Here is a 15199-nt window from a genome sequence, read left to right as displayed (position 1 = left end):
ACTTTAAACCTAAAGAACTTGCTATGAGCATGCAGTGCATTCATGGTTATTATTCATACGATTGTGGGTAGCCAATAAAGTGCAACTATCACATTACATTTTATTATTAAATTGTTGTTAACAATCCCTTCACTTCTGCTTATCTAATTCATGGTTGCAGGATGGCTGACAGCTTCCATTAGGCAGGAGGTAATGTCCATTCTGGCCACAGTGCAACCCACAATGTGTAACTGACACTATTATATTGCATTATGTCACATTGTTACATCTTTTTAATAAATGATGACAGTCAGCTGAATTTTCTGCCCCCTTGGTGGAGGACATCAGGATCAGCAGCTGCTGCTCCATCACAAACACCACAGAAGAAGAACAACACTGGATCAGATTATCTGGACGTGTTTGACAGGGACAGTGTTCATGTTCATGGACATCAGGACAAAAACAGACGATGGAAACCTGCCAGATTTGAGCTAAACTGCTCGTTTCCATGTGTAGTCCCTGGGAGGTCACATGACCAACAAAGACACACAAGCTGTGTCCCAAAACGTCGGCTGCATCCTCCGGAGGCCGCATCTGAAGGCCGATGACGTCACAGCCAGGCGACGAAGGCTGTCCCGATTCCTCGACTCCTTCAAATGCGTCCTTCATTCCCCCGAGTTTGAAGGATGGGTCGGGTGTGTCCTTCGTGGCCCACCATATCCCAGAATTCATAGTGCGGCCCAGCCAAATTTCAGCTGCCAACAATGGCGGCCGCTACTAAGTTTTAAAATTAGTCTTATTAATCTTTCTGGGCCACAAAATAAATTTTTAACATATATTAAGGGGAGAAAGTAGCTGTGTAAACTTCAAATATCTGCTGGGTTCATCAAGACATCGCATATTTGCAAAAGCGCGCCGACGTTTTCGGAGACGTCTGTTACCCACCCGCTCGATAGCAAGCCGGGGGGTTCAATGGTCACTCCAGCCGGCGAGAGCAGTGGACTCCCGGCTTCATCGTTTTCAGACCCCGCTCTTTGGCTACTCAGGTTAAACATGATATATAAGACAGAGGGCCCGGTGGCGCCAGTGTCCGGCAGCCTCTGTCAGTGCGCCCCAGGGCGGCTGTGGCTACACTGTAGCTGCCATCACCAGTGTGTGGATGTGTGTGTGTGGATGACTGGATGTGTGAAGCGCTTTGGGGTCCTTAGGACCAAGTAAAGCGCTGTACAGGCCATTTACCATAAGTCACTCGGATAACTTAAAAATGTAATTGTTTGCCTTTTTTCTGTGTTTCATTTGTTCCGGAGTAAATCGGTTTGGCTGAGATCAAAGTTATTAGATTATTAGATTAAATACAACTTTATTAATCCATCGGTGGGTTCCTGCGGGATTTTCACACAGCTGAATAAACGTCAAACAGAAAACTGATGAAACAGAAGTGTGAGACGGTCGAGAGTTTACTCCAGTGTCCTGTAATATTTTAGATAGCAAGGAGCAGACGGCGAGTTTATTCAACTCCACCCACACAGCGGTGACACAGATCTGAAGGCTGGACCGTCCCATTTCACAGCCTCGCACTTCTGGCCTTCTCGGTCTTTGCAGGACCCGGCTGTTGGGTCTAAACTCAGACCCCGCTGTATCCAGGACTTATTCCCATGAAAGAAAAACAAGGCAACAGTGTTCGATCGATTTCTTGCGCAAGGGAGGCCCTTCCATCTGTGACCAGCACGTCGAAATGACCACAATGGTGGCCTCCTCTCGCTGCCTTTTATTGACAAACTTCAAACAATAGTTTACAAAACACCTCCCCTTGCAACCCCCCTTTGGTTACAAAGACAAGGCACTGTATGTAAATGACATACACTGAGTGTGTGTGTGTGTGTGTGTGTGTGTGTGTGTGTGTGTGTGTGTGTGTGTGTGTGTGTCTGCTGATCAAAGGGTCATAAACCCAGGAAGCTTACATCAGAAGAAACAGATCTTTCAGATAGGATGTATCTACAATAAAACCTCCCCCAGCACAGAGTGGCTGGAGAGGTGGTCAGGATCAAAGGAATGGCTTTGATCCTACTGCTTAAACTAAGACTATACAAATTTAAGAAACACAATGGCAACATTCAACAATTAGACTTAACATTTCCCTCCTTTTTGTCATTGTATACTTAAATTTCAACTTATGCACCCTTTGTTCAGACAGTGTCAGTGTAGATTTCATTCATGCACAGTAAACTACATCCTATACATAAGCAAATCAGTATCAACAGTTCAAAAACAGGAATTAATATCTTCAAAAGAAGATGCCACCAAGGACCAGACGGTAACCAAGCTATCCAGCCTTGTGGCGGATCTACTCCTGTCGTGCAAAAGTACACAACTGAATGTCAAAGGTCAAACAAGAAGAATCATCATTCTCAAAAATCATATGTCACTACAATCCAACTGTATACAGACATAGGTATTTAAACGCATCAGTCGACTTTATTGTTTGTCCATGTGGCTCTCAGCTAACTTCAAAGCTGCAGCCTGGTCAACACCCGTCTTTATGACTCCTATCGACCCCCCAAATCTTCTCACTGTAGGCATCCTGTGGGGGTTAGAGTCAACTGGTGAATTATCTGCATTTACAACTCTTCTCCTGTCCTGTTGTCACCACAGAAAAAGCTTTGTAAAGGAAATTGGATCAAGCTGTTTTGATCTTCTTGGCTCAAAACCTCAAGTGTTCATGATGTAAATGTAGACAAAAGGCTTCTCTGTTTACATCCTTCTTGCAGAAGACAAAAGAATAGGTGATGTTGCCATGTTCCATGGTTAATCTCCAACTTGGGCTAATCCATTGTCCTTCATACACATAGGCAATTGGCCTGTTTCCAGTTCGTTTAACTGTATAATGTCCTGCAACAAGTCATATTCTATGAGTCAGACGAGCAGGTCTGTCCTACCAGAGCAGTTCACCTTCCCAGCTACTGGTGAATCAACCTTCCATTCAGGTTCAGAGCAGTTGAAAAGTTGGCAGTGTTCCTGGATGTGTTGCCAAAGCAACCAAACAAACTGTCTCGCTCTCAGTGATGCTATATGGCCACAGTCCAGAAGAATGTGTAGCCAGTGGCATCACAAGCATAACCATTGGTCTCGTTGTTTATGTGAGCGGTTGTGTTCTTAAACTGCCACCAGTAGTTGTTGAAAACCCATGCGGGTACTGGGTGTGGTTTGCTCTGTTCCAGTGCGCTCCCTGTCATCCCACTCAGGGTCCACAGGCACAAGAAGATGCACAGCACATTCCCAGCCATTCTGATGAGTACCTGTGGCTCAGTTAGTTTCTTCACCGGATTGAGACGAGGGGCCCTGGAGGCTTTCCCCCCCCCCTTTGTTCCCGGTCTTCCTGCCACTTACTCCGAGCTGGCCTGGATGTGTGTCACCTTCTTGCAGTGCGCTTGATATATCCAAGTGTTCCTTCCAGCAATCTTCACTGCTGTGGTCGTCGTCAGCAGCATCCGATATGGACCTTCCCATCGTGGACTGGACCAGCACTTCCTCTCCATGGCCTTATCATCATCCAATCTCCAGACTTCAGGCTCTGCTCCTGCAGAGAAACAGAATCATCTGGCAGATCATTTGTTCTCATAACTACTTTACTTTTAAACATTTTCAAGCATCTAATCTGCTGATATGCTCTCTCTTCTGCTTTTCTATCATCACTACAGAAGACTGGAACTCTAAATGCTCTAACATATATAATCTCAAAGAGTCAGACCATTCTCTGTTGGAGTAATCCTCATGTACTTATTCTATACAGTCTAACCATGTCCTGCCTGTCTTCCTAAATCTTAACTTTACTGCCTGCAAAAAGTTTTTTCTTTTTAAAAAGTATTTAATAATCCTAGAGTATAAACTAATTCTAGAGTGAGTATAACGACTGCTCATCTCCCTCCTGTTGAGACATGGTATAGCCAATGGCTCAAAATAGCAGCAGTCTTATACAAATTATTAGGCAGTACTGGTTTATCACACAGATAAAAAATCATCCTGCAAGCTTGCTCCCTCTGTAAGTCACAACTGTTTTCCTGCTGTAGGTGAGTGGGCCTGCATGTCTGCTGATGTTGTACTGATAAAAGGTTAACACCATGTTTAACTACAGCTGCTTCTCTTGTGATCTTATCTGCAAGAACTTTCCCTAATGCAACTGAATCTTTCCCTCACATGTGTGCTGCACATTTACAAACTGCAATTCCACTGGGGCGGTCGTGGCTCAAGAGTTGGGAGGTCGCCTTGTAATCGGAAGGTTGCCGGTTCGAGCCCCGGCTTGGACAGTCTCGGTCGTTGTGTCCTTGGGCAAGACACTTCACCCGTTGCCTACTGGTGGTGGTCAGAGGGCCCGGTGGCGCCAGTGTCCGGCAGCCTCGCCTCTGTCAGTGCGCCCCAGGGTGGCTGTGGCTGCAATGTAGCTGCCATCACCAGTGTATGAATGTGTGCGTGAATGGGTGGATGACTGGATATGTAAAGCGCTTTGGGGTCCTTAGGGACTAGTAAAGCGCTATATAAATACAGGCCATTTACCATTTACCATAACACTGCATCCAGCAGAATTTGCAAGAGTTTGGTGTGTTCTGCAGGTTTCCCTGTAGAAGTTATCTCACCTCGTCTCACTCACTGCACTACAAAGAAATGTACAGTAGCAAATGTATACTGCCTATCAGTGTATTATTGTCTCTCTACAGCTTTACACGCTTCCATTAAAGCTAGCATCTCTGCTGCTCAAGCAAATATGAAACATGCTAGTTGTCCTACATAGATAACTCTCTCTCACTGTCTGCTACAGTAAAACCTGTTCTAGTCTGTCCCTCTGCTGTTGTAAAACTCAAATCATCAACAAACCAAACCTTTCCCTCAACAAGTGGCACATCTATTAAGTCATCCCTCAGCTTACACTTCTTCTCCTCGCGCTCTCTACTCTCAAGAGAAGTGCCCTCCTCCATTGGCAAAAAGGGTTGGACAGATTCAGAATTGTGCACCACTTTATGGTAATATGTGTGGTTGTGAGAGTAACAGTAACATTAAAGACAAGTGTCTTGTAGATGATAGAAATGTAAGTTTAGTCTGCGATTGTAAACATCTACCTCTTCTGGAACTAACAATTGCAAAAGGTGAAATAAACTATTGAAACATTGTACAGCTTAAGCTGCTGCACATACTGATCTCACGCATGGAGGTAAAGCACGAGCAACTAGAGCTAATCTTTTAGGATAGTAAGTTACTGGCTTCACTTGTGGAAAAAGTGCTGTTAGTTATTTTACAGTCACCTGGCATTTGTGCTGTTCACAGAACCACAAGTCCATCGCTGGACCTCCTCTGCGCTATCACTTTTTGGAGCTTGGCACGCTCCCTCAGCTTCCATCTTATGGGCGATCCTCTCAGTCACTCCTTCTCGTCATGGCACCTCACGACATCTACAAATTGAAAAAATGACACTCCTCTCGCCACACGGCTTTCGCCATGTGTCAACTCCCCAATGAGACATGTACAAGAATGTTGCACAGTCTCCCTAAAACAATCTCCAGGGTTTGTCCCTTGGAGCAGCTTCACTCCAAGCTGTAACCCTGTGTAAAAACATTAGTCAGCACTTAAATGTTCAGCTTGTTTAACTCCCAGCTCCTGTATCACAGAAGACAAAGTCTTAAAATTAAAACAACTTCACATTTGCAACCAACTGTAGATCATAAGAGTAATAAAGTATTTAGCATCACAGAGACAAATATCATTGCAGGTTTATTCTAAACTCATTAAACTCCTACTTTTTCCCATAATTTGTTCCAAATTATTTAACATCTCAATGTTATTCCACATTGTAATCAGTGACTTCCCTTAAGTTTGTCACTCACCATGAGCCCAACAGTGTGGTCAGATAATGAGCTCCATGTAACTATTCTGTAACCACTGCACATCTGTTCAATCGTCACTTGTCTGTCTGTGCTGAATCCTTTACAAATCACATGATCAACCATCTGCTGCAAAAAGAAATGTAAATGTTAGCGCTGCGCAGGTGTATACACTTTCTCACAGTAATGTCTGTGAGCAACACAAGTTAGTGAATAACACACACACATGGTAAATTCACAGACAGAGAATTTAAACTAAAAAGGTTAAATTTTCAGAGTTCACATAGTCATGTGACCCAAGTTTCCTCCTGTGGTCTCCTTCTCCTGCAACAGAGACACACACAGAGATACATCCACACCTTTGTCAGGTGGGGGTTGACTTCACACAATGGTGTTAAGTCAGTCAGTCAGTTCCCCATTTATTTTAAAATTCTTACTCATTCACTCAGTGATTCCTTCTTTTGCTGATTGTGGAAATTATCGTCGCATTCGTTTCCACGCTCAGCAAAACAACGTCATTTCAAAAAGAAAAATAATTTAGACTGGATTTCCTCGTTGAATCCTTTTGGACAGGAACTTGTTTCCTGATTGTCCCAAATAAGTGGCTTTCTCCTGAGCCCATTTTAATTTTGGAGAAGCTCACTTTGCAACAGTTTTCTCGCCGACGCTTCGGTTCTAATCGTGCAGATCTGCTCAAACAGAGATCATCAAACAAAACTTTCAGTGCACCATGAAAGTAACAAAATAAAAGAAAGATAGGCCTTGTTTAAGTCATGACACGTGTTCTTCATGCCAGGGGGATAAATCGTAACAACCCAATTGGCAGGTTCAACTTAGTAACAAAAGACAAATCAACAGCCAGTTTAATCTCAAACATTCATCCAATCAGCCATACACACAACATACAGCATAACCCTGTTGTCTTAGCACATAATAAGTTTTAGTTCTCATGTAACTAAATGTGTGCCATGGTAAAACTTCTTCACACACCAGAAACTCACAATCAGCTCACTCAGCTCACTCATTTAAGACCTCTCATCAGCATTCTGTTTTCTCCTCTATGATGCAACCATCTGTCCTCCTATAATATTCAGTCCACTAGTCTATGTATCACTTTCATCTTACTAGTGACTTGGACAAGATGACAAACAGAATCTCATGCTTAAGATGCTGTCTGGTCTCATTAGTATCATTGTATGTGTATATGCATGTGGGGTTAGTATAGTTAATGCATTTTCTGTATGTTTTTGTGTTCCTCTCTCATCACACTTCCATTATTCTCATCACTGCTTAAAACAACACACATCTCTCTGTTTTTTTCTTTAACTGTACTTTTCTCCAAAACAGAAAATAGCATTACAGCTGTTTCAGACTGAGAAACACCAAACACTCTTCATGCTATCATTCATCCACACAACTATTTTATTTCTTTTTGTCCACTGGGCAGGTGACCTGCAGAATCACGTCTGCCCCAGCTGGATACCTTTCACACACACCATGACGTCAGACACTCTCACACTCGCCGAATTGATCAGGAGAAAAACTTTCTTCATCTTCACACTCTGTTACAGAAACACCATATGTTTTTTTTTTTTTTTTGTGTTGTGTTGTGTCAGGGATGGATATGTAGTTGTAACGTTTGTGTTCACTTTCTTTCCTTTCTGTCTCCTCTCTTGCCTAGTCTGTAATGGACTCAATGCTGCTCCTAATATGCCTTTAATCTCTCCTCCACCTCTGCCTCTGCTCTCTCACGCTCTTCTCTGGCTCTTCTTTCTGCTAACATTCTTGCTCTTCCTAATGCTTTTCTACGGTGTTGTTCTAGAGTAGTTGCAGTGGATTGAGCTGTAGTTTCATCCTCAGGTTTCACAAGAACTTCTTGCAATATTGCTCTTTTAACATTCTGTGCTTCTCTCCTCTTCTGAGTCTGCTCCAGCCACAACTTAGCAACTGCTAACTGCAATTCCTTCCTCTGCTTCGCTTTACCTGTTTTACCTGCTACACTTACAGCTATTCTTTCTACCAGCATTTTACACTTAACTTCCACTAATGTCCCTTCAAATCCATATTTCTCACACCAACAACCTACATACTGCGTGCTGCCTGGTAAAACTTTCTGCATAAATTTTATATCTCCTTCTAAGGCAGACTTACACATTTTATTCTCCATTACAAGACAACAATCAGCCACACTCACGCAGACCACGTCTGGCCCGCACACACACACAACATAGGCCTATCGCTTGCGTCTGCACGCACAGCTAGCGCTCTCTGTTGAAAACTCTCAAACGCCCCATATGGCGGAGAATTCAACCTTCGGACACTCTCCAACGCCCCAAATGGCGGAGATTCCGGACTCCGAACCTAGGTTCTCTCCACGCCCCAAATGGCGGAGAACTCTCTACGCCCCAAACGGCGGAGAAGCCTGCGTCTCTGTCACGCGGCTAGCGCGCTCCCAGACTCACGTTTAACGCACAGCCCGTAGCCGAATCAAGCCTCGACACGGTGCTTCTGAAGCAGCGCGTTGATCTTTCTGACACACGCACCGGAGCGTCAGCTTCAAGCGGACCATCACTACGTCTCACATCTAAAGGTGTCAAGGTAACTTTGAACTGAGTTCAGTCAATCTGGAGTTTTTCCAAGTTTTCTGTTGCTCTCTGTGAGAGAAGAGCGTTAAAGGCGGGGCTCTCCAGAGTCCAGCAAAACAGGAAACCACAGCTGGGTGTGTGTAAGTGTGCAAACCAATAGAATGCATCGTGGTGGGGGGGGCATCACTGGCATTGGCAAGAAAAAAATAAAATAATCGGTCGTACCCATGCTTCCCCGACGTCATGCCAGCGCATATTGGGAAATTCGTAGGCACTGATCGGTTTTCTATCAGCCATTTGCTGGGAGTAAGGGCGCCCTCCGTTTGCGAGGTGCGCCTGCTGCTGGCGGCACAGGGAGGAGAGGGCGGGGCGGCGGGGAGTCTCTGGCTGGCTGGAGCGGCATCTAATAACCAACTCGCAAAACAAAATAAAAACAACACAACAAACAGATATTATGATACAGACTTATAATCTGCACCCATGTTTTTTCTAAATTCTATAAAGTGAGCGCGAGAGCCCTCGGTGCGCCTGCGCGCTGCTGAAGTCAAAGTAAACTTTATTGTCATCTCCGCTACAGACAGTCCAGCATATAGAGAGACGAGACGACGAGGCTGCAGTTACAGCGGTGCAAGTAAACAAACAATAAATATAAGAAGAGTAAGAAAATAAATCTACACTTTAGGACTCGGGGTAAAGGATCAATAACAATTTAAATTTATAATTTACAGTTTGATGATTTAAAGTCTCACACAACCCGTCAAAAGGGGCGGGGCCGGCTGCTTCCAAGTAGAGCGCATTTCATTTATAATGATGTAAATCCAAGCCCATCATGGATTCACGATCTGAATCCTGGGTTGTGTGAAATCCCAGAAATCAACCTTAGACAAAGTGAATCTGTGAACTAAGGTGTAGGTCTGTTAGGTTAATTGTGCTGATCCTCGGGTTGGGGGATTTGTGTTTGTACTGGAGCGCAAAATTCAAACCAATGGAAGATGGACAACAAAAGTTCAAAGCCATCAGGTGCTCAGGTTAGAAAAAAGAGAAAAGATGCAGGTAAGCAGATGTGTGATTGGATAATGGCAGCTCATCCTGAACCAATCAGACTAAACTCCAAACAATACATTATGTTACAGATTTTATTATTAATTAGTCATTGTTACTTGTTGATTTGTCCTTTTCTCATTGTGTGACGAATTATGACGACTGTTTGGTAGCTGTTATTGTCTCTCTCTCTCTCTTCATGTGTGTTTCTCTGGTGAAACAATAGTTTTGTGTTAATTTTAGGGCTGCACGATTTTGCATAAAATGAGAATCACCATTTTTTGGCTTAGAATTGAGATCATGATTCTCTCATAACAATAAATAAACATAAAACAACAAATGTCTCACGTTTTGTTGTTGCAGCAAAATGTTGTCCTGCTTGAAATTCCGTCTCCACCGTTGCGCGACGCTGCGTGTACAGAGCAGGTAGTGCAACAATAGAAAAATAGTTGCGGGACGGCACTGTGTAGCGTTTGTCTAGGGTTTTGATCGTTTTCCTAAATCCCTCGTTTTGCACAGTGTTGATGGAGCCATATCTTTGGTCAGGTGATAAGTGATAGCCTCCGTAATGTCTTTGTGCCTGCGGGAGTTCGACGTGTATAGGGAAGCGCTGTATAAGGTTCCCGTTATTGATGTTTGGGTGGTTGACCGGGACGGATTTTCTCCTGTCACTTTCTCGTCATCCCTGACGTGCTCTCCGTTGTTGTTTCCCTGCTAATTTTAGCATCACACGGCACAGCTTCTGTATCACGTGGTATAAGGCTCCGCCCGTGTCATTTGTTGAGCAGGAAGAGTGAGCGCTTGTTTTCATGCAGAGTACGTCCCGGATCAAAATGTGAAGGTTTACAAATCACCACTTCTTTAGTTAATATCATTTCAGTCTCAGACAATCTCGTTTCTCTTACAGAGGTTGAATGCACCTTCTGCGGATGGCGGTACCACACAGTGTGCGTGGACTTCCCCTGCACAGAAGGCAACTACAAATGCTGTGAATGCTAAATAAACAGAAACAAATGATCCCTGTTGTCTTTGCTTGATGACTGGTTTGAGTCTTGACAATCCACATTGCTGGCGTTGCATCTTTCAATGCCAGCAATGGCAGGTATCAGTGCTCAAAGCTTTTGTGTTTGTTTCCAACAAGTTGCCCACCTCGGGAAACAAAAATGTGTTCTTTTACTTGTCAGATGAACATATGAGACACTTTGACTCTTCAGTGCAGTGTGGAGCCTAACAAAGATCTGTTTTGTGTCCCAGCTGATCAGCAGGAGGAGGAGAGTCTGACGGAGCAGCAGAGGAACATTTTCAGCTACTTGGACTCAGCTCAGCCACTACAGAGGAAACAATGAGCTCAACACAGAAGGTGACCGACAGAGCAGGACCATATGACCAAAGATATTTATCACCATATACATTTGAACATTTGCCATAACGATGTAGCTGACGATAGAATTGACACCAGACAAAATACTTTACAGCTGCACAACTTTATTAAAAACCCATCAATGTATTTTCACTGAAACAAGCAGCTGTTGTTTATGTGCATTAAAGTTATATAAAAATGTAACAGTGCAAATGCAAATTCCTCGCTGACAGTTTAACCAAAAGGCGTTTCCAGTGGAAACTGGCCGACACATCCTGAGCATAACCATGTATAATATCCACTAAACTTCAGAAGAGGTTATACAGTCGTGGCCAAAAGGTTTGAGAATTGCATAAATATTGGAACCTGGAGAAGTTGCTGCTTAAGTTTTTATAATAGCATTTTGCCTGCACTCCAGAATGTTATGAGGAGTGATCAGATGAACTGCATCGTCCTTCTTTGCCATGAAAACGAACTTAATCCCCAAAAAGCCTTACCACTGCATTTCATTGCTGTCATCAAAGGACCTGCTGAGACCATTTCAGTGATCGTCTTCTTAACTCAGGTGAGAATGTTGGCGAGCACGAGGCTGGAGATCATCATGGCTGTATCCCAATTCAGGTTCTGCAGCTTTAAAGTCCTCAAGGGCCGCGTACTCAAAGACCGCTAAGGCCGAAGTGCGAGGCTCGTAGGCTCGTGAAATGGGACGTCTAGCCTCCGTCGCGCTGCCCAGGTTGCCTAGCAACCATGATACTAACAGCTGGAAACGTTTCATACAGCTTTGTTTGACAGAAATGAAGGAGAACATATTTAGTTCATTTGTTTCTACATGAGCTCTGTGTGATTTGATGAGTATCTGAGGCTGAGACCACAGGACTGTGAAACATGATTGTTGGGCTTCATTTCTGTGCTGAACAGTCATTTAAGATTAGCTGTAAATGACAATTAGCTGATGTTGTTCATGAGACTAAAGTCATCTCACTGTGGTAATGTAAATATAATATGGCCAATATTATAGTTATCATATTAATCACTTCACTCACAGACAAGTATCTGTGACAGTGTGTATACAGATGTATCATATATAAGAGACAAATATTGTTCCTTCAGTATGTTGGTACTAAATTTGGCTCAATGCTTACATATACCGTATTTTCACAACCATAAGGCGCACTTAAAAGTCTTAGATTTTCTTCAAAAAGTGCGGCGCGCCCTATAGCGCGGTGCGCCCTATGTGTTGTAAGGAGGACGTAGTAGAGAACACCATAAGAACGTTAAAGGGTGAAGTGTGGGCGTTGATCGTATATACCGGGACAATCGCACATACCTGTATAAAAGAACAGGTATGTGCATTATGCAGGACATCGTTGTTTTAACAACCCTGAAAATGGCAAAGAGACACGCTTACGAAGCACAGTTTAAACTGATGGCCATCAGCTACGCGGAGGAACATGGAAATCGAGCAGCGGCGAGAGAATTTAAGATTAACGAATCGATGGTTCGCAAATGGAGGAAGCTGGAAAACAAGCTCCGACAGGTCAAGAAAACGCAGCTGAGTTTCCGCGGACATAAGGCGAGGTGGCCCGAGACTCGAGCGGTGGATCATCGAGCAAAGAGCGAGCGGGAGAAGCAGTTTCGACGGTCACCATTCAGCTAAAAGCAGTTTCACTAGCTGAAGAGATGAACATTGAACATTTCCAAGGAGGTCCGTCTTGGTGCTTTCGTTTTATGAAACGGTGCCATTTTTCCATCCGGACCAGGACTACGGTAGCTCAGCAACTTCCAGCGGATTATAAGGAAAAGCTGGCCATCTTCCGCTCCTACTGCAGCAAACACATCGGCGACAAACACATCCAGCCCAGCCACATCACAAACATGGACGAGGTCCCGCTCACTTTTGACATCCCGGTGAGTCACACTGTGGAGAAGAAGGGGACCAGCACGGTAGCGATACGCACAACGGGGTATGAAAAGTCTTCTTTCACTGTTGTGCTTGGCTGCCATGCTAATGGACAGAAACTGCCGCCTATGGTGATTTTTAAGCGAAAGACTTTGCCTAAAGAGAAGTTTCCAGCAGAAATCATCATTAAGGCAAATGAAAAGGGCTGGATGGATGAGGAAATGATGAAAGACTGGCTGAGGGAGGTGTATGTAAGGAGACCAGGTGGTTTTTTTCCACGCATCACCATCGCTCTTAATCTGTGACTCTATGCGTGCCCATCTCACAGCCGATGTGAAAAAACTTGTGAATCAAATGAACTGCGAGCTTGCTGTCATTCCGGGAGGCCTGACAAAGGAACTCCAACCGCTGGACATCGGTGTGAACCGCCCGTTCAAAGTAAGGCTGCGAGCGGCGTGGGAGCGATGGATGACCGGTGGAGACCACAGTTTCACTAAGAGTGGAAGGCAGTGCCGGGCGAGTTACGCCACAATTTGCCAATGGATTGTAGATGCTTGGGCTAACATGTCTGCTGGCACTGTTGTTCGAGCTTTCGCAAAAGCCGGCATCGTTTCCGAGGAGCCGCACGGCACGGAAAGTGACTCTGACAGTGAAGAAAGTGAACCTGGCATGTTTGATGGAGATTTAGCGCAGCTGTTCAATTCAGACACAGAGGATGAGGACTTCGATGGGTTTGATTGATGATAAAAATGTGAGTACCAAACTTTGTTTTGCTCCTGCTTTATTTTTAAATACGCACACTTGTATGCTTGTGTGTTGTTGATGATGACGATTATTGGTAATAAAAATGTGAGTACCAAACTCAGTTTTGCTCCTGCTTTATTTTTAAATATGCACACTTGTATGCTTGTGTGTTGTTGATGATGACAATTACCGGCAATAGAAATGTGAGTAAGGTACCGAATTCAGGTTTGCTCCCGCTTTATTTTTAAATACGCATACGGTACTTGTATGCACCCTATGGTCCAGTGCGCCTTATGTGTGTGTTAAATACAGTAAGGGCACACATAACTGAGACTGCGCCTTTTAGCACAGTGCGCCTTATGGTCGTGAAAATACGGTATGTGTAAAAAGCAAATGTAGGAGCTGTGATAACTGTGTCTGATAGAATGAAGAGTAGACTGATATATGAAATATTCCTTTATTGGGTGAGAAAATCAGACCATGTCATAACTGCTTTAAGTCACACAGAATAGATATCAGAGCCTTAAACAGGCTGACTTCTGCTAAATGGGTCAAACTGGGCAGAAAGTCTACAAACACATAACATCCTTATAGAATATGATGTAACACTATAGATCAACTTAGCTCAGAATATATAAAGCATATAAACAGTTACAGCAATATGATGCAACAAACACAGCAGCTACTGATCCAAAATACTCAAAGCTTCATAGAACTGAAACCAACATTTATTTTTAGCTCCATCCTGCTGCTGATACAGACTTTAGGTTTCTGAACATTAAACTGGTTGCTGCCTTTCATAGTGTGTAACTTGAAGGCCCTGAGTACTTTCTCCCACACTGAAAACACTGGGATGATCACATTATTTGAACATTACCTAATAAGACTGATTCAGCACAGACAGTTATGTTAAACTTTCCTAGCAGTCCTTCACAAACAGGGAACAGTCTGTCTATTCTCTCCATCTGTCAGCTGCTGCTGGCTCTTCCTCCTCCTCTTCCTCACACACTGCTGAGTTTGTCCTGGTGGATCATCAGGGCTGCAAAGCCTCACAGATGATGTGCAGCAGTGGCTCCCTCAGTCTGTCCTCACTCTGGACACTTGCAGCTTATCACACATGGAAATCAAATGTGTGATAAGCTGCAGGATTCAAACACAAGTGTAACTTATAAACACATGTTCATACTTTTATTCCACAATCAGAGAGAAAGAAACAGAGAGAGAGTGCAGGACAGACAGACAGGTGACAGTCTCAGGTGTACACACTGCTACACAACAGCACCAGAGAAGCAGGATTTAGTGTTTGTGTTATTACGAGTGTAAACAAGAAGAGTTCCAGATGGTGCAGTGGACACATGTGTGACTGCTGTGATTAAAGCATCTTTCTTTCAGCTTAACGAGTGAACCGTCAGCTCATTCAAACACACGTTAAAGTGCGTTTGGCTCGACACCACCGAACAGAGGCAGCAATATAACACAGCTAACATTAACAGTGCAGTGAATCCTGCTTGTGCCGTGATGTTCAGGACTGCAAACCGAGCAGCATCACTGACTTTCAGCTTGTTGTGTTTGTGGATATATGACTGACTTTAATTATCCACAAAATCATCACATTCTCTGTCAGATGAAGGTCGACTATTGAACGGCGTATATTTTAAAGGCTTTAAAACCAAGTTAACGCTGAAAGTACAAACATCACTAATGTCACATAACTCTGCCG

General features: G+C 43.8%; 2 protein-coding genes across 10 annotated transcripts in view; one reads left to right on the top strand and one right to left on the bottom strand.

Moving 5' to 3' along the window:
- LOC308397686 (uncharacterized protein) overlaps positions 1-15199 on the bottom strand; it is a 94336-nt gene that overhangs the window by 39954 nt on the left and 39183 nt on the right. The window lies entirely within an intron of this gene.
- The window catches only part of LOC308398402 (uncharacterized protein), a 36756-nt gene that overhangs the window by 14037 nt on the left and 7520 nt on the right, over positions 1-15199 (top strand). For 3 of the 9 annotated variants that reach the window (XM_080885011.1, XM_080885007.1, XM_080885009.1), the window contains 2 exons: positions 10730-10835; positions 11360-13486. In XM_080885011.1, coding sequence (XP_080741137.1) covers positions 13451-13486 — 36 coding nt within the window. In that variant the 5' untranslated portion in view covers positions 10730-10835; positions 11360-13450. Of the gene's footprint in view, positions 1-10243; positions 10292-10382; positions 10449-10729; positions 10836-11359; positions 13487-15199 lie in introns of those variants that run through there. The other 6 variants (XR_013971950.1, XM_080885013.1, XM_080885012.1 and 3 more) reach the window with 4 other exon arrangements.

This window comes from Rhamphochromis sp. 'chilingali', assembly GCF_963969265.1.
Source record: "Rhamphochromis sp. 'chilingali' genome assembly, chromosome: 1".
Lineage (NCBI taxonomy): Eukaryota > Metazoa > Chordata > Actinopteri > Cichliformes > Cichlidae > Rhamphochromis > Rhamphochromis sp. 'chilingali'.
The sequence above is the reverse complement of the archived record's forward strand: the minus strand, read 5'-3'. Positions and strand labels throughout refer to the sequence as shown.